This window comes from Nyctereutes procyonoides, unplaced genomic scaffold (genome assembly GCF_905146905.1).
Source record: "Nyctereutes procyonoides isolate TBG_1078 unplaced genomic scaffold, NYPRO_anot_genome, whole genome shotgun sequence".
In the NCBI taxonomy this organism is placed as follows: Eukaryota; Metazoa; Chordata; class Mammalia; order Carnivora; family Canidae; genus Nyctereutes; species Nyctereutes procyonoides.
In genome coordinates, this window is record NW_026575122.1 from 2,327,364 (window position 1) to 2,349,296 (window position 21,933).

Genomic DNA, 21,933 nt, shown 5'->3' on the forward strand with positions numbered 1-21,933 from the left:
ATTTGGAAAATAATGTGCTTTTTTATATTCAAAAACTCATTCTAACTCTATTCTGCTTAAAATATCTAAGATGCTTAAGGTGCGCAGTGAATCTGTTTTTTACTCTGGAAGCAGGAATGGTCTTTGGCCCCAAACAGCAAATTATGAGTATTTTAAATAAATGCTTCTAATATAAAACTTTAGTTTGTGAGAATATTTAAAGAATCCTTTGGTGACAATATAAAAATCTGAATTTGTATGTAAGAGAACTCTCAAGCTCAAGAACTGAGTAAAATATATGGATAACCAATCAATGCTGAATCCATGTTCCAGAAAAGTACTGCCATTATTCGTGTTAGAAAATGTACGCTTCTCCCCTTTCTTGAACACAATAATTAACAGGCATGTACGTGCTAATTACGGCAAGTCAATTCTTAACTAGCTTACTTCTTATAAGAATGAAGACCCAGCATAACAATAAATATGTCTCACGGCATCCTGCATCCCTGCGACAATGATGGTAACCAACGGAGCTGTACACCGAAGCTGGGTATAATGGCTCATGAAAATAGTCATTTATGGAGCCAGAAACTAAGAATTCATCTAACTACAATGAAAGTCAACTGTACCCTATGATGGCATTAACATCTCACCATTAAATTCAACCACTTCCAGTTGTTTTAAACATGTGCTTTCTTGACTCCAAAGAGAGGAAGTCTACTCTACCAAGGACGTGAAAACAGAGGCACACTGTTCCGTTTTGTTTTTTAATGTAATCCAAGAGGTACAGCATAACTTGCTTTTGTTTAGTGAAGCTGTTCATTTATTTCTGTCTACCTTATTTATAGTTTCTCTTCTTTCCTTTTTTCTTTTCCTTCAACTAATTTTATTATTCCAAATACTCTCAAAAATGTTTACAAAAATTCTCACAATATCCAAGGACACAGGACTGGTCCTTTTTTTTTTTTTCTTTCTTTCTTTCTGTCTTTCTTTTGCAGTAATCCTCCACACTTGATTATCAAAAATGCACGGTTTCTAAACACGTTTTCTGAAGTTTCCAACATGTTTCCTCCTCCATCTCTGAATACCAATGCAATATTAGGTTATTCTTTCGACAACATTGGGAAATAATTTCTGGTTTTTCTCCTTAAGTTTGTATTTTCTTTAAGCCTGCTACAAATGGGGAATACTACGATTGCTCGATCTTGGGTTTCATTCTGCATTTGTATTCTCTCTAGAGCAACCATCAAGGATTTGAGTCCGTATGATCATACAAGGACTGTTGTTAGAGCAGAGATGGAAAACTAGAATTTAGACACAAACAGTAGATCTCAAGGCTCATTGTGTGGCTTCCTTCTTAGATTTAAAGGTGAGTTTTACAGTGAGGTGCAAATAGCTTCACTTCCTCTTCTACGAGGAAAAAAAAAATCAGCTAACTTAGAACTATGCATATCATCAACTTATGCTTACGTTTAGAACAATGTGGTTGGATTGCTAACAAGTAGTTAATATTTGAAGTTTGGGACACACACACACACACACACAAACACACTCACACACACAGTTGGAAGGGGGATAACTCTAAACAGAAAAGTTTCCTATCTTGTTTTTAATCTTCTATTTTAAACGCCAGGCACCGTGGAGGAACAAAACTGGCCTACTTTAATATAAAACACAGAGTCCTTTGGAAGCAGAAAATGTAATAAAGATAGGTTTTCTAAAATCAAATCTTAGGGCTCTGACACAGAAGTAAAATGCTGGCCTTTGACTAAGGTTGCTAGCAGAATCAACTTGAATTACAAATCAAAAGCACTTGGAAAATATTTGGTTGTCTCATGTTAGGCTATTTTATGTAAATATGATGCATCTTCTTAAGAATGATGAAATTAAAACTACTAGCACAATTATAGAAACGTTTACTTCTTATGGTGAGTAGCAATGTACAGTTATCAATTTAATATTAATCGTGGCTCAGGACGCCTGGGTGGCTCAGTGGTTGAGCATCTGCCTTCGGCTCAGGTCTTGATCCCACGGGGGAGCCTGCCTCTCCCCCGGCCTGTGTCTCTGCCTCTCTCTGTGTGTCTCTCGTGAATAAATCAGTTAAAATTTCAAAAAAAAAAAAAAAGTTAATCATGGCTCCCTTGGAACATGAGATTGAAGGAGATGCGAGGAACAATTCTAGAATTTCCTACGATCTGTCATGAGGCTTAGTTGCTATTCTGCAAAGTTAAATTGATGTAATTGCTGTGGAGTCTTTATTAAAACTTTGTTATACAGCCCTGCAGAGAGCCACAGCACGCAGAACCTTGAAGAAAGGCAGACCAACAGTCAAGGGCTGGATGTCTGCAAATCTCCAGAGGAAAAGACAATCCAAAAACTATTGTTGGCACAATTAAGACACGACTGAGCACCTAAACCAATTCCATGAGCACTGCAGAAAGACCAGTTAGAGTTGGTCTTACAGTGTGAGGATGGGGAAGACGCAAGTCTTCGATTAGACTGATGTTATCAAATGGCTCTTTAGAAAGAGATATTAGCATCAAAAGCAGTAGAATAAAATAGATTTCTGGGTCCCAGCCCAAAGAAGTTTGGACAAGCCTAATAATCTCTAGGGAGACTACAGTGTTCTTCTCAGGAATAAGACTAAAAATGAGAAGTAAACTATATTTTATGGATCACATCCAGCTTGCTGGGCCCATTCCTTTGCATATCGTCTATGACGGCGTTCGCAATACAATAGAATGGAATCTTTGAAGCAAACTGTACGACCTGCAAAGCCAGAAACATTTACTGTGTTATCCTTTCCAGAAAAAAATTGCCAACTCATGGAATGACTGGTCCTGAAGCTTCTGTTCAGCTCTGCATTTTATCATGCTAAAGGGAAAAATTTACATCTTTTTCCTACAACTAGAGGCTATTTATGATTGGGAGTCAGAAAGGCTGAGTTTAAGTTCTAGCTTCTCGGTTTGCTAGTTGACATACACTCTGTTGGTTTGAATGTAGGTTCTTACCGTAAAACCCCTGGAGGCCATAATATCAAGCTGTTTTCAGCAGAGTTAAATCAGAGGGATTTCATTGGGTAATGTCAGAAAACCACGAAGGTAATCTGAAAGCACTGTTAAGATCCCCATGTATTACCATTTTCATGGTACATATTCAGGCAGCGCTCACAGCGTAAATCCTGAAGGCGCTTATGAAAGAAATAAAAGTAGTAACCCGATTTGCTTAATGCAACTATGCTAAGAACATAAAATAATCAGCTTAATCTTAAGGTTTCATAGGAAAATCGTCAGGTGAAAAGTAAGGGACTCTCACCTTAAAGACTAGACAGGGGAACCTGGGACCTTGGTTCAAGTCCCTGCCTTAGAACCAACTAGTTATGTGACACAGGTAGATCTCTAATTCCAACAGAGATTTACCATACGACAGGTGAAAAACAGGAATGGGATTATTCTATAAAAGTAATTTCTCTGCTTAAAATTACATGATAATACCCGGATTTTGAAATTTTGGTGTGTCGTCACCAACTACTCACAGGAACGTTTTTCACACCTGTCTTCCCTCAGTACCCACTCCACCTCTGTACCTAATCAATTCCTACTTCTGCAGTTCCCCTGACAATGCTCTCTGCCCATCTTCACTTACCGTGTCCTTCAAATCTCTGAATTAACTGCGATAGTTTCACAACCTGTGCTGTGGCTTTCAGTTGCACTCAGCTCCAATGCCGCCTAGCCTATACGGTCACTTTAATCTCATGAGCGTTGGGCACCAGTGGTGTACACCCAATCCGGTGTAAATACCTAATCCTGGGCATGTCTCTAGGGCCGTAATCCACCTGTCCTGCCTCATTTTTCACTAACTCAGACATAGATTCTTCATCCCATTGATGCCTGACTTCTTGCCATTGGGCCCTGAAAAAGTACCCCCAATTCCAGCACTCCTTTGGTCAAGGTGTACATAATTCTTCCTGGGACACCAGTCTCCCCTTCCCTGTTCCTGGAATCTCTTCACACCTTTCAAAGTCTGCATCAAAGGCCTACATCTCCCAACAAAATCTGAACTCTCCTACTTCAGGAATTCCATCTTGTGTTCTGTGATTTTTCAGAGTTTGGCTATTGTATTATTGGGCCTTGCTCTTGCTATATGTTTGTAAGTTTTTATTGGCAAAGATTTCTTTCACGTGCCAGAAGATACATTTTTTTTAACAGAATAGCAGATTTATCTACATACTAATTGCTAAATTTAAGTGGTGCCTTTGGCAACAGAAACACTATATTGTGAATTAACTCCATATGTGTAAAGCACAGATGAGTGATTAAAAGAGAAAATTTTGCAAAATGAAAGCAGTCAAAAGACAGCTCTTAATTGGGCTATTCAGGAAAAGAAAAAAAATATATTAACTCTATTCAAGACAAAAGCAATCTGCCCTTGTTAAAAGATCAATCTGTTCTAAGAGAGGAGAGTCCACAAAAAAGTCTTCAGTTTTCTAAAATCTATTGCATTTTAGTATATTTGTTTTTATTTGATCAAACTAGGTGTCATTTTTTTTGGTTCATTCTTCTGAATTTTTGAGAAAAGAAAACATATTCTCTATAACTAAAGAAAATTTTAATGATTAGCTCTACCAAATGCAAGCTGTGTGGTGCTAGGCAGGCTACTCAATCCTTTCTTAGTTCAATTTCTTCATATAAAAAACAGATATAATCATAATACCAAACTCAATGGAGTGTGAGCAGTTTAACACAGTGCCTGGCATAGTAAATACTCAATAAATATTAGTTTATTTTATTTACAGGATTGAAATATGTCCTCCTACTCCTAATTCATCAGGTTATCCTTAAATATGCATACTGAATTCTAGTGTGACCAGCATTTATGAAATTTTTAGACTTTTTTTTTCAATTTTGGTACTATCATTTGACAAAATAACAAATTTTAGAATATTCAACTACTCTCATAATACTGGATCAAAACACTTTCAATTTTATAAATTATATAGCTTGCTTTCATTTGATTAACTTTATATAACATCCATGTGTTTATATTCATATGTAAGGCACTTGATAATTTTTTCATGTATCATGTGTAAGGTATGCTTATCAGAATTTTACTACTCTAGTAAAATAAATGGAGAGAGATAAAAAAATGGTACACATTGTTATGTAATGCACTTGAAACACATTTTATTACATGAGAGAAATCTGAGATTTTAGAATATGAAAAAACTGCCTTGAGAAATCATCTGTAAGCAGGCAGCATCATTTTATAATAACTTCTGTAAACTTATTATGTATGGTTAGAAGTTATTCAATTTTTGTGCTCATTAAATCACTTTTGGTATTTTCAATTTCAGGATTCTAAGAAATATTTCAAAGGAAAGTATTCCTTCAAGTTTTGATTTTTAACCAAGTTAAATATACAGCCAACTGTACACGGTAAAATTACATTATCGTGAATTCAAGTAAAAGAATTCACAATTTCAAACAGAAAAAATACTAGCATATAAAATATGCTAATTAAAAAAAATAACCTGAAGTATAAACTATAGGCAGGGCAAAATGAGCCTTAATGGAAGTCTGAGGTGTGAGAAAAAATAATGAATAAAAATATTTGCTGAATCTTCAAACAAATGCTACCGGGAATGAAGACCAATGTACAAGAGAATGAAGCCAGGCCTTTATCTTAAGCCATGTACAAAAATTAATTCAACAATGAATTAAAGACCTAAATGTAAAACCCAAAACTATAAAGTAGAAGAAAGCATTGAGGAAAAGCCTCATGATACTGGAACTGGCAATGATTTCTTAGATATGGCACAAAAGCATACGCAAAACAAACAAACAAAAGCAAAAATAGTTGAGTGGCACTACACAAAACTAAAAAGTTTTTGCAAAGCAAACAATCAACAGAGTAAAAAAGGCAATTACAGAACAGAAGAAAATATTTGCAAATCATACATCTCGTAGGGAGTTAATAGCCAAAATATGTAAAGATCTATAACCCCACAAGAAAAAATAAAATAATCCAACTAACAAATGAGCAAGACACTTGAAGATACATTTCTACAAAGATGATATACAAATGGTCAAGAAGCAGATGAAAAGATGGCCAACATCACGAATCATCAGAGAAATGCAAATAAAAACCACAATGAGATATGACCTCCCACCCATGAGGATGGCAACTATCAAAAAACCAAATAAATCCCTGGGTGGCTCAGTGGTTTAGCGCCTGCCTTCCACCCAGGGAGTGATCCTGGAGCCCTGGGATCGAGTCCCATGTCGGGCTCCCTGCATGGAGCCTGCTTCCCCCTGTGCCTGTGTCTCTGCCTCTCTCTCTCTCTCTCATGAATAAATAAATAAATAATCTTAAAAAAATACTACATATTGGTGAAGATGTGGAGAATCTGAAACCCTTCTACACTGCTGGTGGGATTGTAAAATGGTGCAACCACTATGGAAAACAATTTGGAAGTTCTTAAGAAATTAAAAACAGAACTACCAAATTATCCAGCAATGCATCCAGAGGAACTGAAAGGAAACTGTCTTACAGAGATAGTTACATACTCATGTTCATAGCATTGTTCACCATAGTCAAAAGGTGGAAGCAACTCAAACGTCTATCAGCGGATGAATGGATAAACAAATGTGGTCTATAATTGTAATGGAATATTATTCAGCCTTAAAAAGGAAGAAAATCCTGTCACATGCTAAAACATGGTTAAACCTTGAGGCCATTGGGATCCCTGGGTGGCGCAGTGGTTTAGCGCTGGTCTTTGGCCCAGGGCGCGATCCTGGAGACCCAGGATCAAATCCCACGTCAGGCTCCCGGTGCATGGGGCCTGCTTCTCCCTCTGCCTGTGTCTCTGCCTCTCTCTATCTCTCTGTGACTGTCATAAAAAAAAAAAAAATTAAAAAAAAAAACCTTGAGGCCATTATGCTAAATGAAATAAGCCAGTACAGAAGAAACCAAATGCTGTACCCTCCCACTTATGTGGGTATTTAAAGTAGTCAAAGCCATAGAAACAGAAAGTAGAATGGTGGTTCCCAGGGGACCACGGAGGGGTAGAGAAACGGACATGGTTTATGGGTATGGAGCTTCAGTTTTGCAAAATGGAGAAGCTCTGGAGATCTGTTTCACAACAATGTGAAGGTACTTAACATTGTTAAACTATACACTCAAAAATGGTTAAGACAGGAAATTTTACATGTTTTTTACCACAATAAAATTTTTGATAAATATATGTATATAACTTAACAAATGTTAAGTGAAAAAAACAATGTCTCATTTCATTTATGTCAGGATGAAACAAATTTGAGGAAAAATAAAAACAATAGCATATAAAATGAAGATAACACACATTGTAACCTCTTTTTCAGAATCTTTCTATGGTTTGGGAGAAGGATAAGGATATCAATTAGACATGACTCTATTAAGAAGGCTGCTAGAAAAAGGGTACCAAATAATAGAATATACATTTAAAACTTTCAAACCAATAGGTAGAAAATAAATGAGATGAGGGAAAACGAAACCATAAATTCAATACACAAAAAGGCAAAAAGTAGAACAAAAGAAACAAAGTGGGACATATATAGGATGCAAACAAAAAATAGTAATTACTGATTACATCAGTAATCACAATAAATGTGACTGCAATAAGCACTAAAGACAAATTAGCCACCATGAATTAAATAAAAACAAAGCCAAATTATTTGCTGTCTATAAGGACATACCCAAGAAACAAGACCACAGAACAAATGAATGTCTAAAGCAAGATGAAGATATAGCCAGGCAAGAATACTAATCAAAAGAAAGTGTAACCCTATTAATATCAGAGAAAATAGAGTACTAACCTAAATCATAACTAGAGATAAGGAAATACGGCATATCATAACAATTTAATTATCAGAAAGATGTTATAGTCTAAACATAGTATGTATATAATAATATAGAATAAAATATTTTAAATCATAATATTTATTTAAAAAATAAATACATTTTCTTTTTAAGATTGATTGATTTAAAAAAAATAAAAAAAATAAAAAATAAATAAAAAATAATAATAATAAAAAAAAGATTGATTGATTTATCTAGAGAGAGAGTGGATGCAGGGGCAGAGGGAGAGAGAGAGAGAGAATCCTAAGCAGGTTCCATGCCCAGCTCAGAGCAGGACATGGAGCTCCATCTCAGGACCCTGAGATCATGACCTGAACTGAAATCGAGAGTCATATATTTAACTGACTGGGCCCCCAAATGCCCCAATTTTAAAGCAATGACTAGACTTCATGAATACTGGTCACTCAAGGTCATACTGCCAGCCTCAATATATTTCAAACACTGACGTCTTACAGACTAGAGTCTCTCACTAGACGTGTCTAAAGAAGAGGATAATTGGGAAGAAAATGTATGTTTGCAAATAAGAAAATATATATTACCAAAAAATATGTTAGTTGAGGAAAAATAGTAAGAGACAAAGAAGATAATAAAAATTGGAAAATAGCAAAAATACCGTATGTCAAGTTAATAAAATTCAGATAAAGTAGTTCTTAGAAGAAAATTTATAGCCTTAAAGGTTAGTATTGGAATCAGTGTGTTAAACTGCCAATGAAAGAAGTAAAAAAGATCAGAATAAACCCAAATTTAAAACAAAACAAAACAAAAAACTAATATAAACACAAGAATGAAAAATGAGTTAATATTGTTCACTGACCACTTAATTCAATTTATTTGCTCATCATCATATATAATATTAAGAAAAATAATTTTAAAAGATGATAGATGTGCTGATTTCTTCCTATTTGTACCATTTGGAAAATACAGTTTTATTGGTAACTATGCATATAAGAAAAGTGAATTAACTTTGAATACTGATGGTGTAAGTAATGTAACTGGATAAGAGGAACAATTTTTTTTCCCATGTTATCTTGCTCTTATGAGTGGATTTACTTTTATTAACCTTATTCAAAACTATTCATATTCTGTAATTTTATTTTCAAAATCATGTATAGTTTCAGCTTTTATATTTTGCTCTTCAACACCTTGTTCAAAATGATTTTAATAAAATATTCTCATTACAGGCCTTTAATTCTTAAATTAAAAATGACTGTTTAGAGAATTATGTATGCATTTATGTATTCCAAGTCAGTTGAAACTTTTTATATTTAAAAACTATTCATGTCACGCAAATGTTTCATTCCATTTTCACACTGAGTCCTGGAACACCCTGGACAGCTCCACACCCATGATTCTCTTAACAATATTCAATTATCAGAAATATCAAACTTTCTTTAACCTCAGTTGCATTCTCACCAAAGCTTTAAGTATAGTTAAGTCATTCCAGGTGAATTAGTCATAAGCAAATAACAAAAACTATTTAGTAACTGGCAAAAATAAAGATTAATATCAATACAATCTTGGTCTGGAAAGATTTTAAAGTTAGCATTCAAGACAGAAACCAGAAGTTAATAGATTCATTTATTTCCTTTCTTAATGATTTAAAACTCTATAACCAAACCAACTAAATATGCTAAAGGGAATGTTTTTCCTTTTCAATCCTTATTATGCTTAATTCCATTTTCTTGCCTTAATGTGCCGTGACTTCCACCAAAAATGTTGAAAAAGAAGTGGTGTGGTAGAAAGAAATAATTTCAGAGTTTTCACAAAAGTGATATTTGCAGTTATTTTTGTCAATTTTCTGAAATTAAGAAAATACCTATTCCCCATTTGTTCAGGGTTTGTTGCTATTAAATCAGTAATAGATTTTTTTTCTAGATTTAATTGAAAACATACATCTACTGGTGCTTGTGTCTACACATGTACATGCATGCGCATCTACCTTTGGTTTGGCTTGGAGACTTTACATCCATATTCAAGTGTTAGCCTGGATTATAATTTTCCTTTTTTTATACTTTCCTTCTCAGGATTGCTATCAAGGTTTTGTTAGCCATATAAATAGGGGAGTGGATCTCACTTTTTATTCCCTGGAATAAAAAGTTTATATAAGATTATACTTATTTCTTATTTGAATGTTGGCTAGAACTCACTAATTAAGCCATCTGAGCCTAGACTTGCATGGCTGAAAAAAAAAAAAAAAGAAACTAGTGATTCAATTAGACAGTAATTCATTTTCTTTAGTGATTATAGGAGTAGTCAAGTTTTTTTTCTTCTTCTTGAGTAAGAACTCAGTAATATTTTTTTAGGAATTTTCCCCTTCCATCTATATTCCTTACGTTCCTGCCATAATGTTGACAATACTCTTTTATTCTCATTTTGGTATCTAGAACATTTATGGTTATAATAATCTTTTTATTCTAGTGATTAGATAATTGTGCTTTTCCTGTTATTCTTTTGCTTTCTTGAACTATTTCTAAGTTTTTTCAAAGTACCAATTTTGTTCATACTCTATACCATGTTATTTTTATCTCCTTAATTTATCTTTTATTTATTACTTCCTCCATTATGTACCTTTCCATTTATTTTATTGCCCTTTTAATAGCCACTCAATAAGGATGTCTAACTCGTTAGTTTAGGGCATTTTTTATTTGCTAATGTGAGCATGACGGTTGTGAATTTCCTTCCAAGTACTGCTCTCATTGAGTCTTACTGCCTTGCTATTCAGTATTTTTGTTATATTATAGTTGAAAATGATTTCTAACCTCCACTGTAATTGCTTCTTAGCTGAACTGAATATTTTATGTATATTTCTTAACTTTGAAATGTGTGGAATTTTTCTGGTTATCTCTGTGATACCTATTTTTACCTTGAATTTCATTATGTCTGAGAACATAATCTGTATTATTTCAATGCTTTTGGAGCATTTACTATTTCCTTTTAAATTACATTTTTCAAAACATTCCCAGAGTTTGAGCAATTTTCATGATGAATCTTCTGAGTTTTTAACTCTCTTCTTTGAAGAATCATATAAGAATAAAAAATAAACCAAATTGCATTTAAAAGAAGATGAACTTTTGTATTTATATAATACTAAATGAGAACTATCAATGGTATAAACTACCTTCTCCCCCGGGGTCACGGAAACTCTCCAGATGCAGTGTGTATAAGAAGGGTAGCCATTTGGAAATCCTGGAGAGGAAAGGTTGCCATTGGATTCTTGTAGGGTTTCTCCACATGCTAAAAGGGGGGGAAAAAGATACATATATTTCATTTTTAAAGACATGATTTATCCATATTTCCATAAAAAAGATAAGATCATTCTTTTAATTTTTATGAAAAATACTGACATGATAAATAAAGCCCTGAGTCTTTTGGTGTTAGATGAGAATATATATTTGTGTTCTATAAAAGACTTTTCCTTTCCAAGTAAATTTCTTCTTAGGTCTCTAGTGCCAGGATTTTAGCATACCATTTTAATGGCATCATTAGGGCTAACCATAAAACAAGATTATGAGATAATCTGGCATTCATAAAATTCTTCCTCATGGAGACTTTTCTCATTCATTCCCAAAGAGTCAGTCAGTCACTCATATTCAGATTCAGGCCAGTGGGTATCTAGTTGAAGTACTTAAAGTGGATAGAGGATCACATGACATATAATTAATATTTTCAGTGTAAAGTGACGCTAAATTTCATAGCAAATATCACATCAAAGTTGGAAAATAAGATATCTTAAATAATGATTAGAATATAATCAATAAAGGTACCAAAAATGTCACACACAATGAAAATGTTTCTCAAAATAAGCTGAAAATAATTGAAAAGCTAAAAACATAAAGGAAGATTGAAATTTTCCTACAAGATGTGGACATTTATTTACTCTCTCATTTCTGATGATCCTAAGTAAAAATTACTGGAAAAGCAATTAGGCTTACCTCTTACTACAACTGTCTAATTTCTTGAAAGTAATTATCAGTTATCTAAAATAGCAAATTATCAGCTGCACAGCCTCAAGATCAATGTGATTGATATCTCTAGGTCCATTTCAACAAAGACACAGAGTGTAATTAGCTCATTGGTTTAGCGAAGGTTAGTGGTCAGAACCATTCTATAATGGGTTTTCTTGTTGCTTTTTTAAGACATAGCTTGTGCCACACGAAACTAGGCTGCTTTAAGTATCCTGAATTTAAGAATAATTCTGCTGCTGCAGCCTGTCATCTGTATAACCTTCATTCAATAAAAAAAAAAAGTTATTTCCATCTGAAGGAGACTGAAATCAGACTGAGATATTATCATATTATAGAGTCATAGCTACCAGCAGGTGAACTCTCATCTCATCAAATCCTCCATAAATAATAAATAGCTTTGCATATCTTAAGTCAAATGAAGAAAGAAAAATGATGACTTTGAAAACAAAACAGAGCTGTAAAAAGTCTGACATGATATAAATATTTATTTGAAAACACAGATATTAAGTTTGCACAACAAAATATCTCTCGAGTAGAAGTAAGCAGTGTTTATTTTGATGAATAGGCAGGTAAAAGCACCTTTAGGACAAAATGAAGCTGCTCAAGGTCAAAAATACATAATTCAGTACTTTCCATCAGTCATCTGAGAGCTCTTGATAAATGTAACATTGCAAGAACCCTTAGAAAAATGAAAATTCATTAAGATTCTATTAATGCAAACAACGTGCTTCTAAGTAGGATCAGTTCAGATGCTAAATAATCATTTGGGAGGTGAGTGTATTTCAATGTAAAATACTGTAATTGATAGCAGTCTAAAAATAAATTCTTTAATGATTGAAAAGTACATTAAGCCACATATAATGTTGGTCCTGGATTTACTGAAGTGGAATTAAAACAAATATATTGAATCCACAGATGTACACAAAAAAATACTGTTCTGATAAAGATGAAATGGAGAATTTTATGAAATGAAAAATAGAATACAGCATATAATTCAAATATTTAATCTATTATACAGCATTTGCTTATAAAGCTTATAATCATTTATAAGAAAGTGTGGTTGTCCTATCTGATCCCTACTACAAAAGATATTTTAGTACCTTCCCCAGCCATAGGCTGATTAATATCCAGATATGAAAAGCAAAGTTTATTATAAAAAAAAAAAAACTGGGATCCCTGGGTGGCGCAGCAGTTTGGCGCCTGCCTTTGGCCCAGGGCGCGATCCTGGAGACCCGGGATCGAATCCCACGTCGGGCTCCCGGTGCATGGAGCCTGCTTCTCCCTCTGCCTGTGTCTCTGCCTCTGTGTGTGTGTGTGTGTGTGACTATCATAAATAAATAAAAATTAAAAAATAAAAATAAAAAAATAAAAAACTAAAGAAAAATCAAGCAAGAAAAAAGTGGCGCTATGAAGTTAAAATGCTGTTCATTTACTGAGCAAAATCTCTGGATGAGAAAACACAAGTTTTAGTCATGGCATTACCACTTACTAATTATGTCCTATAAGAAAGTCTCAGAAGCTTCAGCCTAAGTTTTCTCTTGTTAAGTGACCATTTAATTAACGTAACATTTAATAAAGTTGCTTTGTAGGGATCAAATGTTATTATGCCCTGAATCCTCTTTTCAACCTTTAGCTACCTCTTACACAGATAGAAAGATTGTTGTCTAAAGTGTTTGAATATGTCTTTGAACTATAAAACTCAGTCATATTTAGGAGAAAAAAACTCATAAAGAAATATACAGTGGTCAGTAATTAATACCACTGCCCTAATAATTACTCTAAAACTAAAAACAATTCAGAAGTTAAACTTCTATCTCTGTAGGCAGATGACACAATCTTACATGTATAAAACCATAAACACTACACACACACACAAAACTGTTAGAAACTAGTAAACAAATTCAGCAAAGTGGCAGGATATAAAATCAACACAGAAAAATCAATTGTATTTCTGTACACCAAGAACAATTTCAAAAGGAAATTAAGACAACAGTCCCATTCATAATATCATCAAAAAAGAATAGAATACTTGGCAATAAATTTAACCAACGAGGTACAACACATGTACGTTGAAAACTACAAAACATTGCCGAAATTGAAGATGAGACAAATCAAGGGAGTCACGGGTTGTGTTCATGATTGGAAGACTTAATATTGTTAAAATATTCATATTACCCAAAGCAATCTACAGATTCAACGCAATTTCTACCAAAACCTCAATGGCGTCTCTTGCAGAAAGAAAAAAAATACCAAATCCTGAAACTCACATAAAACCACAAACCCAAAATAGCCAAGACATTCTTGAAAAAAAAGCAAAGCCAGAGGCTCCCACATCCTGAAGCTACAGTATTCAAAACAGTATGATACTGGCATAGGACAGACATACAGACCAACAGAAGAGAGAGCCCCCAAATAAGCCCATGTGTAATGGTCTAATGATCAACAACGGTGCCAGACTGCCCATTGGGGAAAGCATCGTCTCTCCAGCAAATGGAATTGGAGAAACTAGAAATATGCATACAGAAAGAATTAAATTGTACCCTTATCTCCCACTGTACACACAAATCAACATAAAATGAATTAAAGACTTGAATGTAAGACCCGAAACTGCAAAGAAGAAAAGAGGTGAAAAATTTTGTCACAATAGTCCTGGCAATGATTTCTTGGATATGCCACCAAAAGCACAGGAAATACAAGCAAAAACGGACAGGTGGGGTTACATCAGCTAAAAAAAGCTTCTGTACAGCAAAGGAAACCGTCAACAGAGTGAAAGGCAACTTTCCGAATGGGAGAAGATACTTGCATTGCAAATCATATATCTCATGAGGGGTTAGTATTCAAAATATATAAGGAACTCCTACAAGTCAATAGCAAAAGATAAAATAACCCAATTTAAAAATAGGCAAAGATGGGATCCCTGGGTGGCGCAGCGGTTTGGCGCCTGCCTTTGGCCCAGGGCCTGATCCTGGAGACCCGGGATCGAATCCCACATCAGGCTCCTGGTGCATGGAGCCTGCTTCTCCCTCTGCCTGTGTCTCTGCCTCTCTCTCTCTGTGTGTGTGACTATCATAAATAAATAAAAATTAAAAAAAAAATAGGCAAAGAAAAAGAGATGGCCAAAGAAGACCTAGAAATGCCCAACAGGGAAAAAAAAAAAAAAGAAATGCCCAATAGGTATAAAAAAAAAAGTTCTATTTACATCAGCAATCATCAGGGAAATGCAAGTCAAAACCACAATGAGGTATCCCCTCACCCTTGTTAGGATGGTCATTATCAAAAGGCAAACAAGCAAAGAGAAGATAAGAAGCGTCAGCAAAGAAATGGAGAAATTGCAGCCTCTGTGCACAGTTGGTAGGAATATAAAATGGTGCAGCCACTATGGAAAATAGTGTGGGATTTCCTCAAAAATTGTAAAAAATAATTCCCAAATGATCCAATAATCCCACTTCTGGGTATTTATTCAAAAGAACTGAAAACAGGATCTTGAAGAGGTATCTCTGCTCCCGTTTCATTGCAGCATTATTCACATTAGCCAAGAAACAGAAACATCCAAACCACCCATCAGTGGGTGAATGGATAAAGAAACTGTGCTATATGCACAAAATAGAATATCGTTCGGCCTTAAAACAGAGGGAATCTGGCGTATGCTACGCGCTAGATAAGCCCAGAGCACATTCTGCCGGAGGAAGAGGGCAGCTGCAGAAAGACCGGTCCTGCATGATTCCACTTCCTGAGGTTCCTGAAGGAGTCAGACTCATAGAAGCGGGGAGCGGAAAGGGCGAGGGAATGAAGAGTCTGTGCGGTGGACAGTGTCAGCCACGCAAGATGAAGGGATTCTGGAGACCTGCTGCACAGCAGTGTGCATGGAGTTGACGCTACTGCACACTCACTAATTTGGTAATAGGGTAGATGTCATATTACGTGTTTTTCTGCTCAAATAAAAAATAATTAATAATTTAAAAAAAGCAGTTAAACTAAGTCCTTTATCAATCTCACTTCTAAATCAGGGGATTTACATACACCTTCATTCTTCCAGAATAGAAAATGATACCTAAACTGTATAAATACTACTTGGATTGTGTCTTGTTGAGCAATTATCACAAACTCTTGTCCTTTTAATGACATTGTTAAATTCATAGCTGTCTGCGTGTCCATCTATGGCTACTTTGCTCACCAAATACCACCCAATACCAAAGATTGAGAACTTGCCTTTCTCCATATTCTATAGGACCGCATTTATAATTTTACTAAGGCTAAGGAAAACACAGATAGAGATGCACAATAATTTCTATTAGGTAAGTCTCTTCCTAAAGGTTCTTGACAAATTGAGGATTAGGGGAAGAAAGAAAACTGTTATCTAGTCAATTTAATGCTTCCTAATTAACATACTGATACCCCTTAAACTTTTAAATACAATAAATATAGCTTTAAATGATTTCTAAAATGTAAAATAAAAAATGTAAAATGATTTTAAGATAAGAAAATGTTAAAAGGAATCCTAAATCATGTGAGAGAGGATGTGACATTAATTACTGAAATGTTTAAATAAAAATGCATTTCAATAGTAACTGCCTAGCCCAGTCTCAATCACCCTTTAAAATGAAGCATAAACACCAACTGCGGGGAGACCTTTCTCCCGCCCCACACCGTTCAGCCCGGTTAGGCGTGTCTCGGGGACCTGCGCAGCATCCTTTAGGATCCCTTCCTCTCCGAGTGATCTTGTCCGTGTGACGCCCCAGAGGCTGGGCTCTGGGCGTGGAGTCTGGGCTTCCTCCTCCGTGGCCATGACATCCGATGCCTTCCACGAGTTAACGATGACTCATTCATTCATTCAGCAGCGACTGATTGAGCACTTGGTTTCCATCAGATCCAGAATACCATGAGGGAAAATCCAACTGCAATCCCACAGAGCTATAATCCAGTGTGGGGAATGCCAAGTCAACTGATAATTATATGAGTAAGACACAAAGACCGGGATCAAATGCGGCATTTCCCACAGGGGAGGCCTGGAAGTCTCTAAGCAGGAGATGACTTAGGAGCCCAATCCTAAACTTGAGCTGGGATTGAAGCCCGAGGCAGTTAGGAGCATCCTGGCTGGAGGAGGAGGCAGGAGGCAAGCACACTGTGGTGCCAGGAGCTAAGTGAAGTGGAGGCGAAAACCCAGGCTGTAGGGGAAATAACTTAGAGAAAAGACTCCGGGAAGAGGTAAGGAAAAAACAAAACGAAACAAAAAAAAAAAAACTTGGAATGACAGAAGGAAAGGAGATTAGTCTTTATCCCGAAAATAAACAGAGTAAGATTTGCATATTCCAAAGCCACTTAGAATGGTCAGAGAATTAAAGAGATGTCAGAACGGAGGCAAGAGGTGAATTAGGCATTTCAACAATCTAGAAAAGCGATGAGGCTCCTAGACCAGGGGATGCACTGCTAGAAGGCAAGACTCCAAGAAGGCAGCAGGACTGGTTAGCTGGAGGCACTGAGGGAAGGAGGGGACGAGGCCCTTCCCGGTTCTGGCTCCTGGCTCGGGCTGCCTGACCATCCCTGTGTGGTACCATCCACCGACCCAGGGACTGTTGCAGGGAGATGAATAAATGGCTCCATGAGTAAATGGGGAAAAATTGGCTAAATTACTTTTTTTACATGTGGGCAATACTTTAGCCACGAGCTCCGTATGTACAAGCACATATGGAAAGTATATTCCGTCTGGAACCTCAGAAAATTATACCAGGAGCCAAGAGATTAACGCTTTAAGGAACTAATAAGAACCTTATTTCCATTTTCAAGGTAAAGCTAATGAACTAGGGTTTAAAGGAATGCAACGTTTCTAGTATTCAGGGTCCATGCTCGCGGGGACTGGCTTCCACCCACAGATGCTCGTCCGTAGACAGGCCCATCCAGCACACCTGCTGTGCAGATACTGGCATGGAAAACCCCCAAATCTGTGAACTCAGACTGTGCGCGTGTTTATGTGTGAATACACACACGCACTTTTACGTACTAAGGAAGAATTCTAATATTTAGAAGGCCCTTGATTTATAGCTTTCATTTTATTCTGCAATTTCCCAAACTTTATTATGTTGCTTGACATATTTATTGGGGAAGATTTACTGGAGAATATTTGGACTGACGGTTGGTGAAGTCCTAAGTAAGCAAAAAAGGCCATGGGACTACAGAAAAACCGACTTAAGAGAAAAAATGCAAATAAAGACTGGTAACTGTACCAGGAGAAGAGTTCAAGGAAGCAGTTTAGAAATCAAAAAGGAAAGTAATCTTAAAATTAAAGTAGAAAAAAAAATACATTTTAGAAAATGAGAGTCAGGGATCCCTGGGTGGCGCAGCGGTTTGGCGCCTGCCTTTGGCCCAGGGCGCGATCCTGGAGACCCGGGATCGAATCCCACGTCGGGCTCCCGGTGCATGGAGCCTGCTTCTCCCTCTGCCTGTGTCTCTGCCTCTCTCTCTTTCTCTCTCTCTCTGTGACTATCATAAATAAATAAATAAATTAATTAAAAAAAAAAAAAAGAAAACGAGAGTCACAAGAAAAACAAGCCTCCCCCCACCCCCGCCGGCAAAGGGAGAACAATAGTACATATTACTGATTTACGAAGAGAAGAATATCCACTCTGACTCGTACACCCTAGAAAAGACTCCTTAGCAGTTGGCTAAGGGACGATGGAGACTGCAGTGATGCCCTATTGTCCACCCTTGCTTGGGCATATCTTGTCCTGACAGTATGTAGGATGCAAGGGATTATAAAGGCAGGCAGGTCAAGGAGCACTAGCAGGTGTCCTGTTAGCTGCTTTAATGCTAGAAAGACCTGGAAGCTGTTGGAAGGACACAGGACTGGCCTTCAGACATTACTGTCTGGAAACCTATCCAATCCCAGGGCTGGGCAGGCCTCCTTTTATTTCCCTTCCTTCTCCTTTCTAGGATGTGGTCTGGAGATAGATGGCAGGGTCTTGCCTTAGAGGAGGGGCAGGGCTGTAAAGAATCCTATTCTTTCTTTATATTAAATACATAAGGAGAGCTTCCTTGCCTGCTTCTAAAAGAACAAGAAATGGCAAGGAAAATAATCCTAAACTAAAAGAAACTTATCTTCATCCCATCACCTTAAAAAAACACAACTTAATTCCTGTATGGAGCTTTTTCGTGATTAGTATGCCCTGACTGTACAATAGGTAATTCAGGATTCCTATACAAATCTAATTTATATATTTGGCATTGATAAATAGAATGATGGATTAGAAGTTGCTTGCCAGCTAGAAAGTGTCATTAAAAATAACACTTTACATGGTTTTAAGGAAATTAAAAATGCATATATTTTAAGGCTGTTCGCCTTCTCATAGATAAAAACACATTTACTATGTTATTAATGGAAAAGCAACACTATTTCCAATCTGCCTGCTATTACCTGCCTATTAGGGACCTGCCCTCTTGGACTCAGGGCCCCACTTATCATAGACCATAAAAGCTACAACCTTAAATATTGAAGTGTGAACCAGGCCGGTATTCCTTTCAAGGTTAATCTCTTAAGGAATACCTCTATAAAATGCGGATCCAAAAGAGCTTAGAGGGTAAACTGATAAGAAGTGAAAAGCTGGAGTAATGTTGCCAAATATCTCTGATCGGCTCTATTCACCAGCAACTTCCAACAGGAGAGAACACTAAGACAAACTCCAGAGGACTCTGCAGCTTTAGAACTCTCGCCTTTCTGCATTAAAACCAAGATGCAACCCGCATTTCATTTTCTGAACTCCTACTCTCTTCCTAGATAATTCTCAAATAAGTAATCTTATTTAAACTTCTATCTACAGTTACCAATCTTTAACATTTATCCCACTAATGTTCTTGGAGCTACTGATAAACCTACTGTAGCAGTGTAACTGAAGGTTATTTGCCCTATATTTCTACCAATATCATTGGTGCTCCCCATTGTAAAGAAATGAAGGATGTGAAATACATGACCATAGACAAGGCTCAAAGCTAAGGGCTTGACACACACACACACACACACACACACACACACACACACACACACTGGCTGAGAGGGAGCGTGAAAAACAGAAAGAGCAAGAGACAGAAAAAAAAGAAAGAGAGGGAGTTGTTTGGTGGACATTAAAAAGTCCAAGATAGAAAAAAAAGTCCATCTTAAAGATGTTGTGACCTGAAAGTTTATATATTTTTATTTTTTTAAATACTCATTTATATGTCTTAGCTCTCTCTTAGTTCATCCTGCAAATAAATAAGCAGCTTGCTTTTTAAGCTGCTTTAAACACAAGGTATCTTTCTCACTGACGACGGTACCTTCATCGATGTGGTTTTACTGTATTAACAAACCAATGCACACAGTATCGCCATATTTCAAGTAAGAAAATAGCCTGTTTACGTATTTAAGTGAAAACTATATATAGTTTCCCATGGTAACTTAAATATTTAAGAGCTATAGGCTGAAAATTATAGTGTCGTAAGTTTGATTACTTTTCTGATTCCTACTGACTGCCCTTCCTACAAGGCAGTGAGTAAAAGCATCTCTAGTGTGCTTTTGAGGTGCTATTATATAAACACACACACATATTTAGAGAGACAAACGAAATGGTTTCCTATCTGAACTTTCTATTTACTTAATTGCTATTAATCACACAATCGTCCCCCAAACTTTCTACTTAAAAAGTATAATAAATCCAGTACTGCCAGAAACTAGCCAAGGATCACTCATTTCTGTTGTCATAGTGGTGCCATTCACTTATTCACTTACAAATACATCTTTCCTGTGGAAATTTAGGTCTAAAAAAATAAATACCACACATACACGTGTAATTTACATACGTCCATGAACGAAAGTTTAGGGAAAAGCTGTGCTAACCAAAGTTAAACAAATTTCTTTGATATAGGGTATTTCAAAGGATTTTGACTATGCAGGAGGTACGTAGAGTATGCAGCATTTCCAATTGAAAGCAGACTCTTTTTTCTTTTTTTGGACCAATACCCGGTGTTCCCTTGCAACACTCTTATTAAGATCTTCCCTTCATCTCTTTTTCACAATTTTGTCCAGTTGTGAAAACAAAACACAGAGTAACCCATTAGCAACACAGTTAGAGCTCATTTTTTGCAACAGTCATAAATCTTAATTTATATATCATTCATGATGGTACTTGCAAGAAAAAGATCATTCAGGCCTCAATTCTGAAGTTGAAATAAAGGATATTCTTTTTATGTTGGCAAGAAAACCCAACATTTGACTATGAAATCATGCAACTAATAACCACTATCAAACAATCCTGCTTTTTTGCTCTTTTACTTGGTAAGTTAAAAGAAAAAAAATACTATCCCTGTGTCTTAAATTTGATTTCTAGCAATTTGTTTTTAATTATATCAATGGGTGTTCCAGAGTTCTCTCATTTCATTTTATGATTACTGACTTTGAACTGAATACGTCACTTGCCAGCATGGAGAGACACAAGTAAACAGTTCAGTAAATTGTGGCTTATTCATCTGCAAGAACACAGTCAGGCACAATTATGGCTCTGTTCTCATGTGGTGCAATACCTGGACATCTATACAGCTTTCTTGCCTGTGCAATGTCTCCTTTGCTTAAACGGGTTCGCTGACCGATTGCAGGACGTATGCCATTATCGTCACGCGAGGGTAGGATAGTATCCAGGAACATCCCCCTGAAAAAAATCAGAAGCAAGACACACATAAGTCACCAAATTAAGACACATACATACCCTACAAGTATAAGATTTGTTTTTTTCAAACTCATGTCAAGTAAAGGGAAAATATATCAGTGTTGGGCTTCAAACAGTATGCCGGACTTTCGAAACATGGTTATCAAAGTAGCAAAAGAAGTTGTGTTAAATTGTATATCTAGCATAAAGTCAATGATGAAATTCACTTTTACTTGGAAAAACTTTTAAAAATCTAGAATTCTATATGGTCCCCCACCAAGTATACCATGGCTTTAGGTTTAGGATTTTAAGCAAATCTAAGAACCCCTTGGATTCCTAAATTGTAAAACAATTTTTCCTCATAGAAGTCTATTTTTTAAGGACAACCTATACTACATATTTTTACTAAAATTGTAAAAGCCAAACAA

The 21,933-nt window shown here is 36.0% G+C and overlaps 1 protein-coding gene across 1 annotated transcript in view; it reads right to left on the bottom strand.

Annotated features, from left to right (window-relative positions):
- Positions 1–21,933, bottom strand: part of TLL1 (tolloid like 1) — a 195,013-nt gene that overhangs the window by 62,214 nt on the left and 110,866 nt on the right. The window contains exons 8-9 of the mRNA XM_055336633.1: positions 21,384–21,508; positions 10,994–11,109 (exon numbers count right to left, since the gene is read on the bottom strand). Of these exons, the coding sequence (XP_055192608.1) occupies positions 10,994–11,109; positions 21,384–21,508 (241 nt within the window). The remainder of the gene's footprint in view (positions 1–10,993; positions 11,110–21,383; positions 21,509–21,933) is intronic.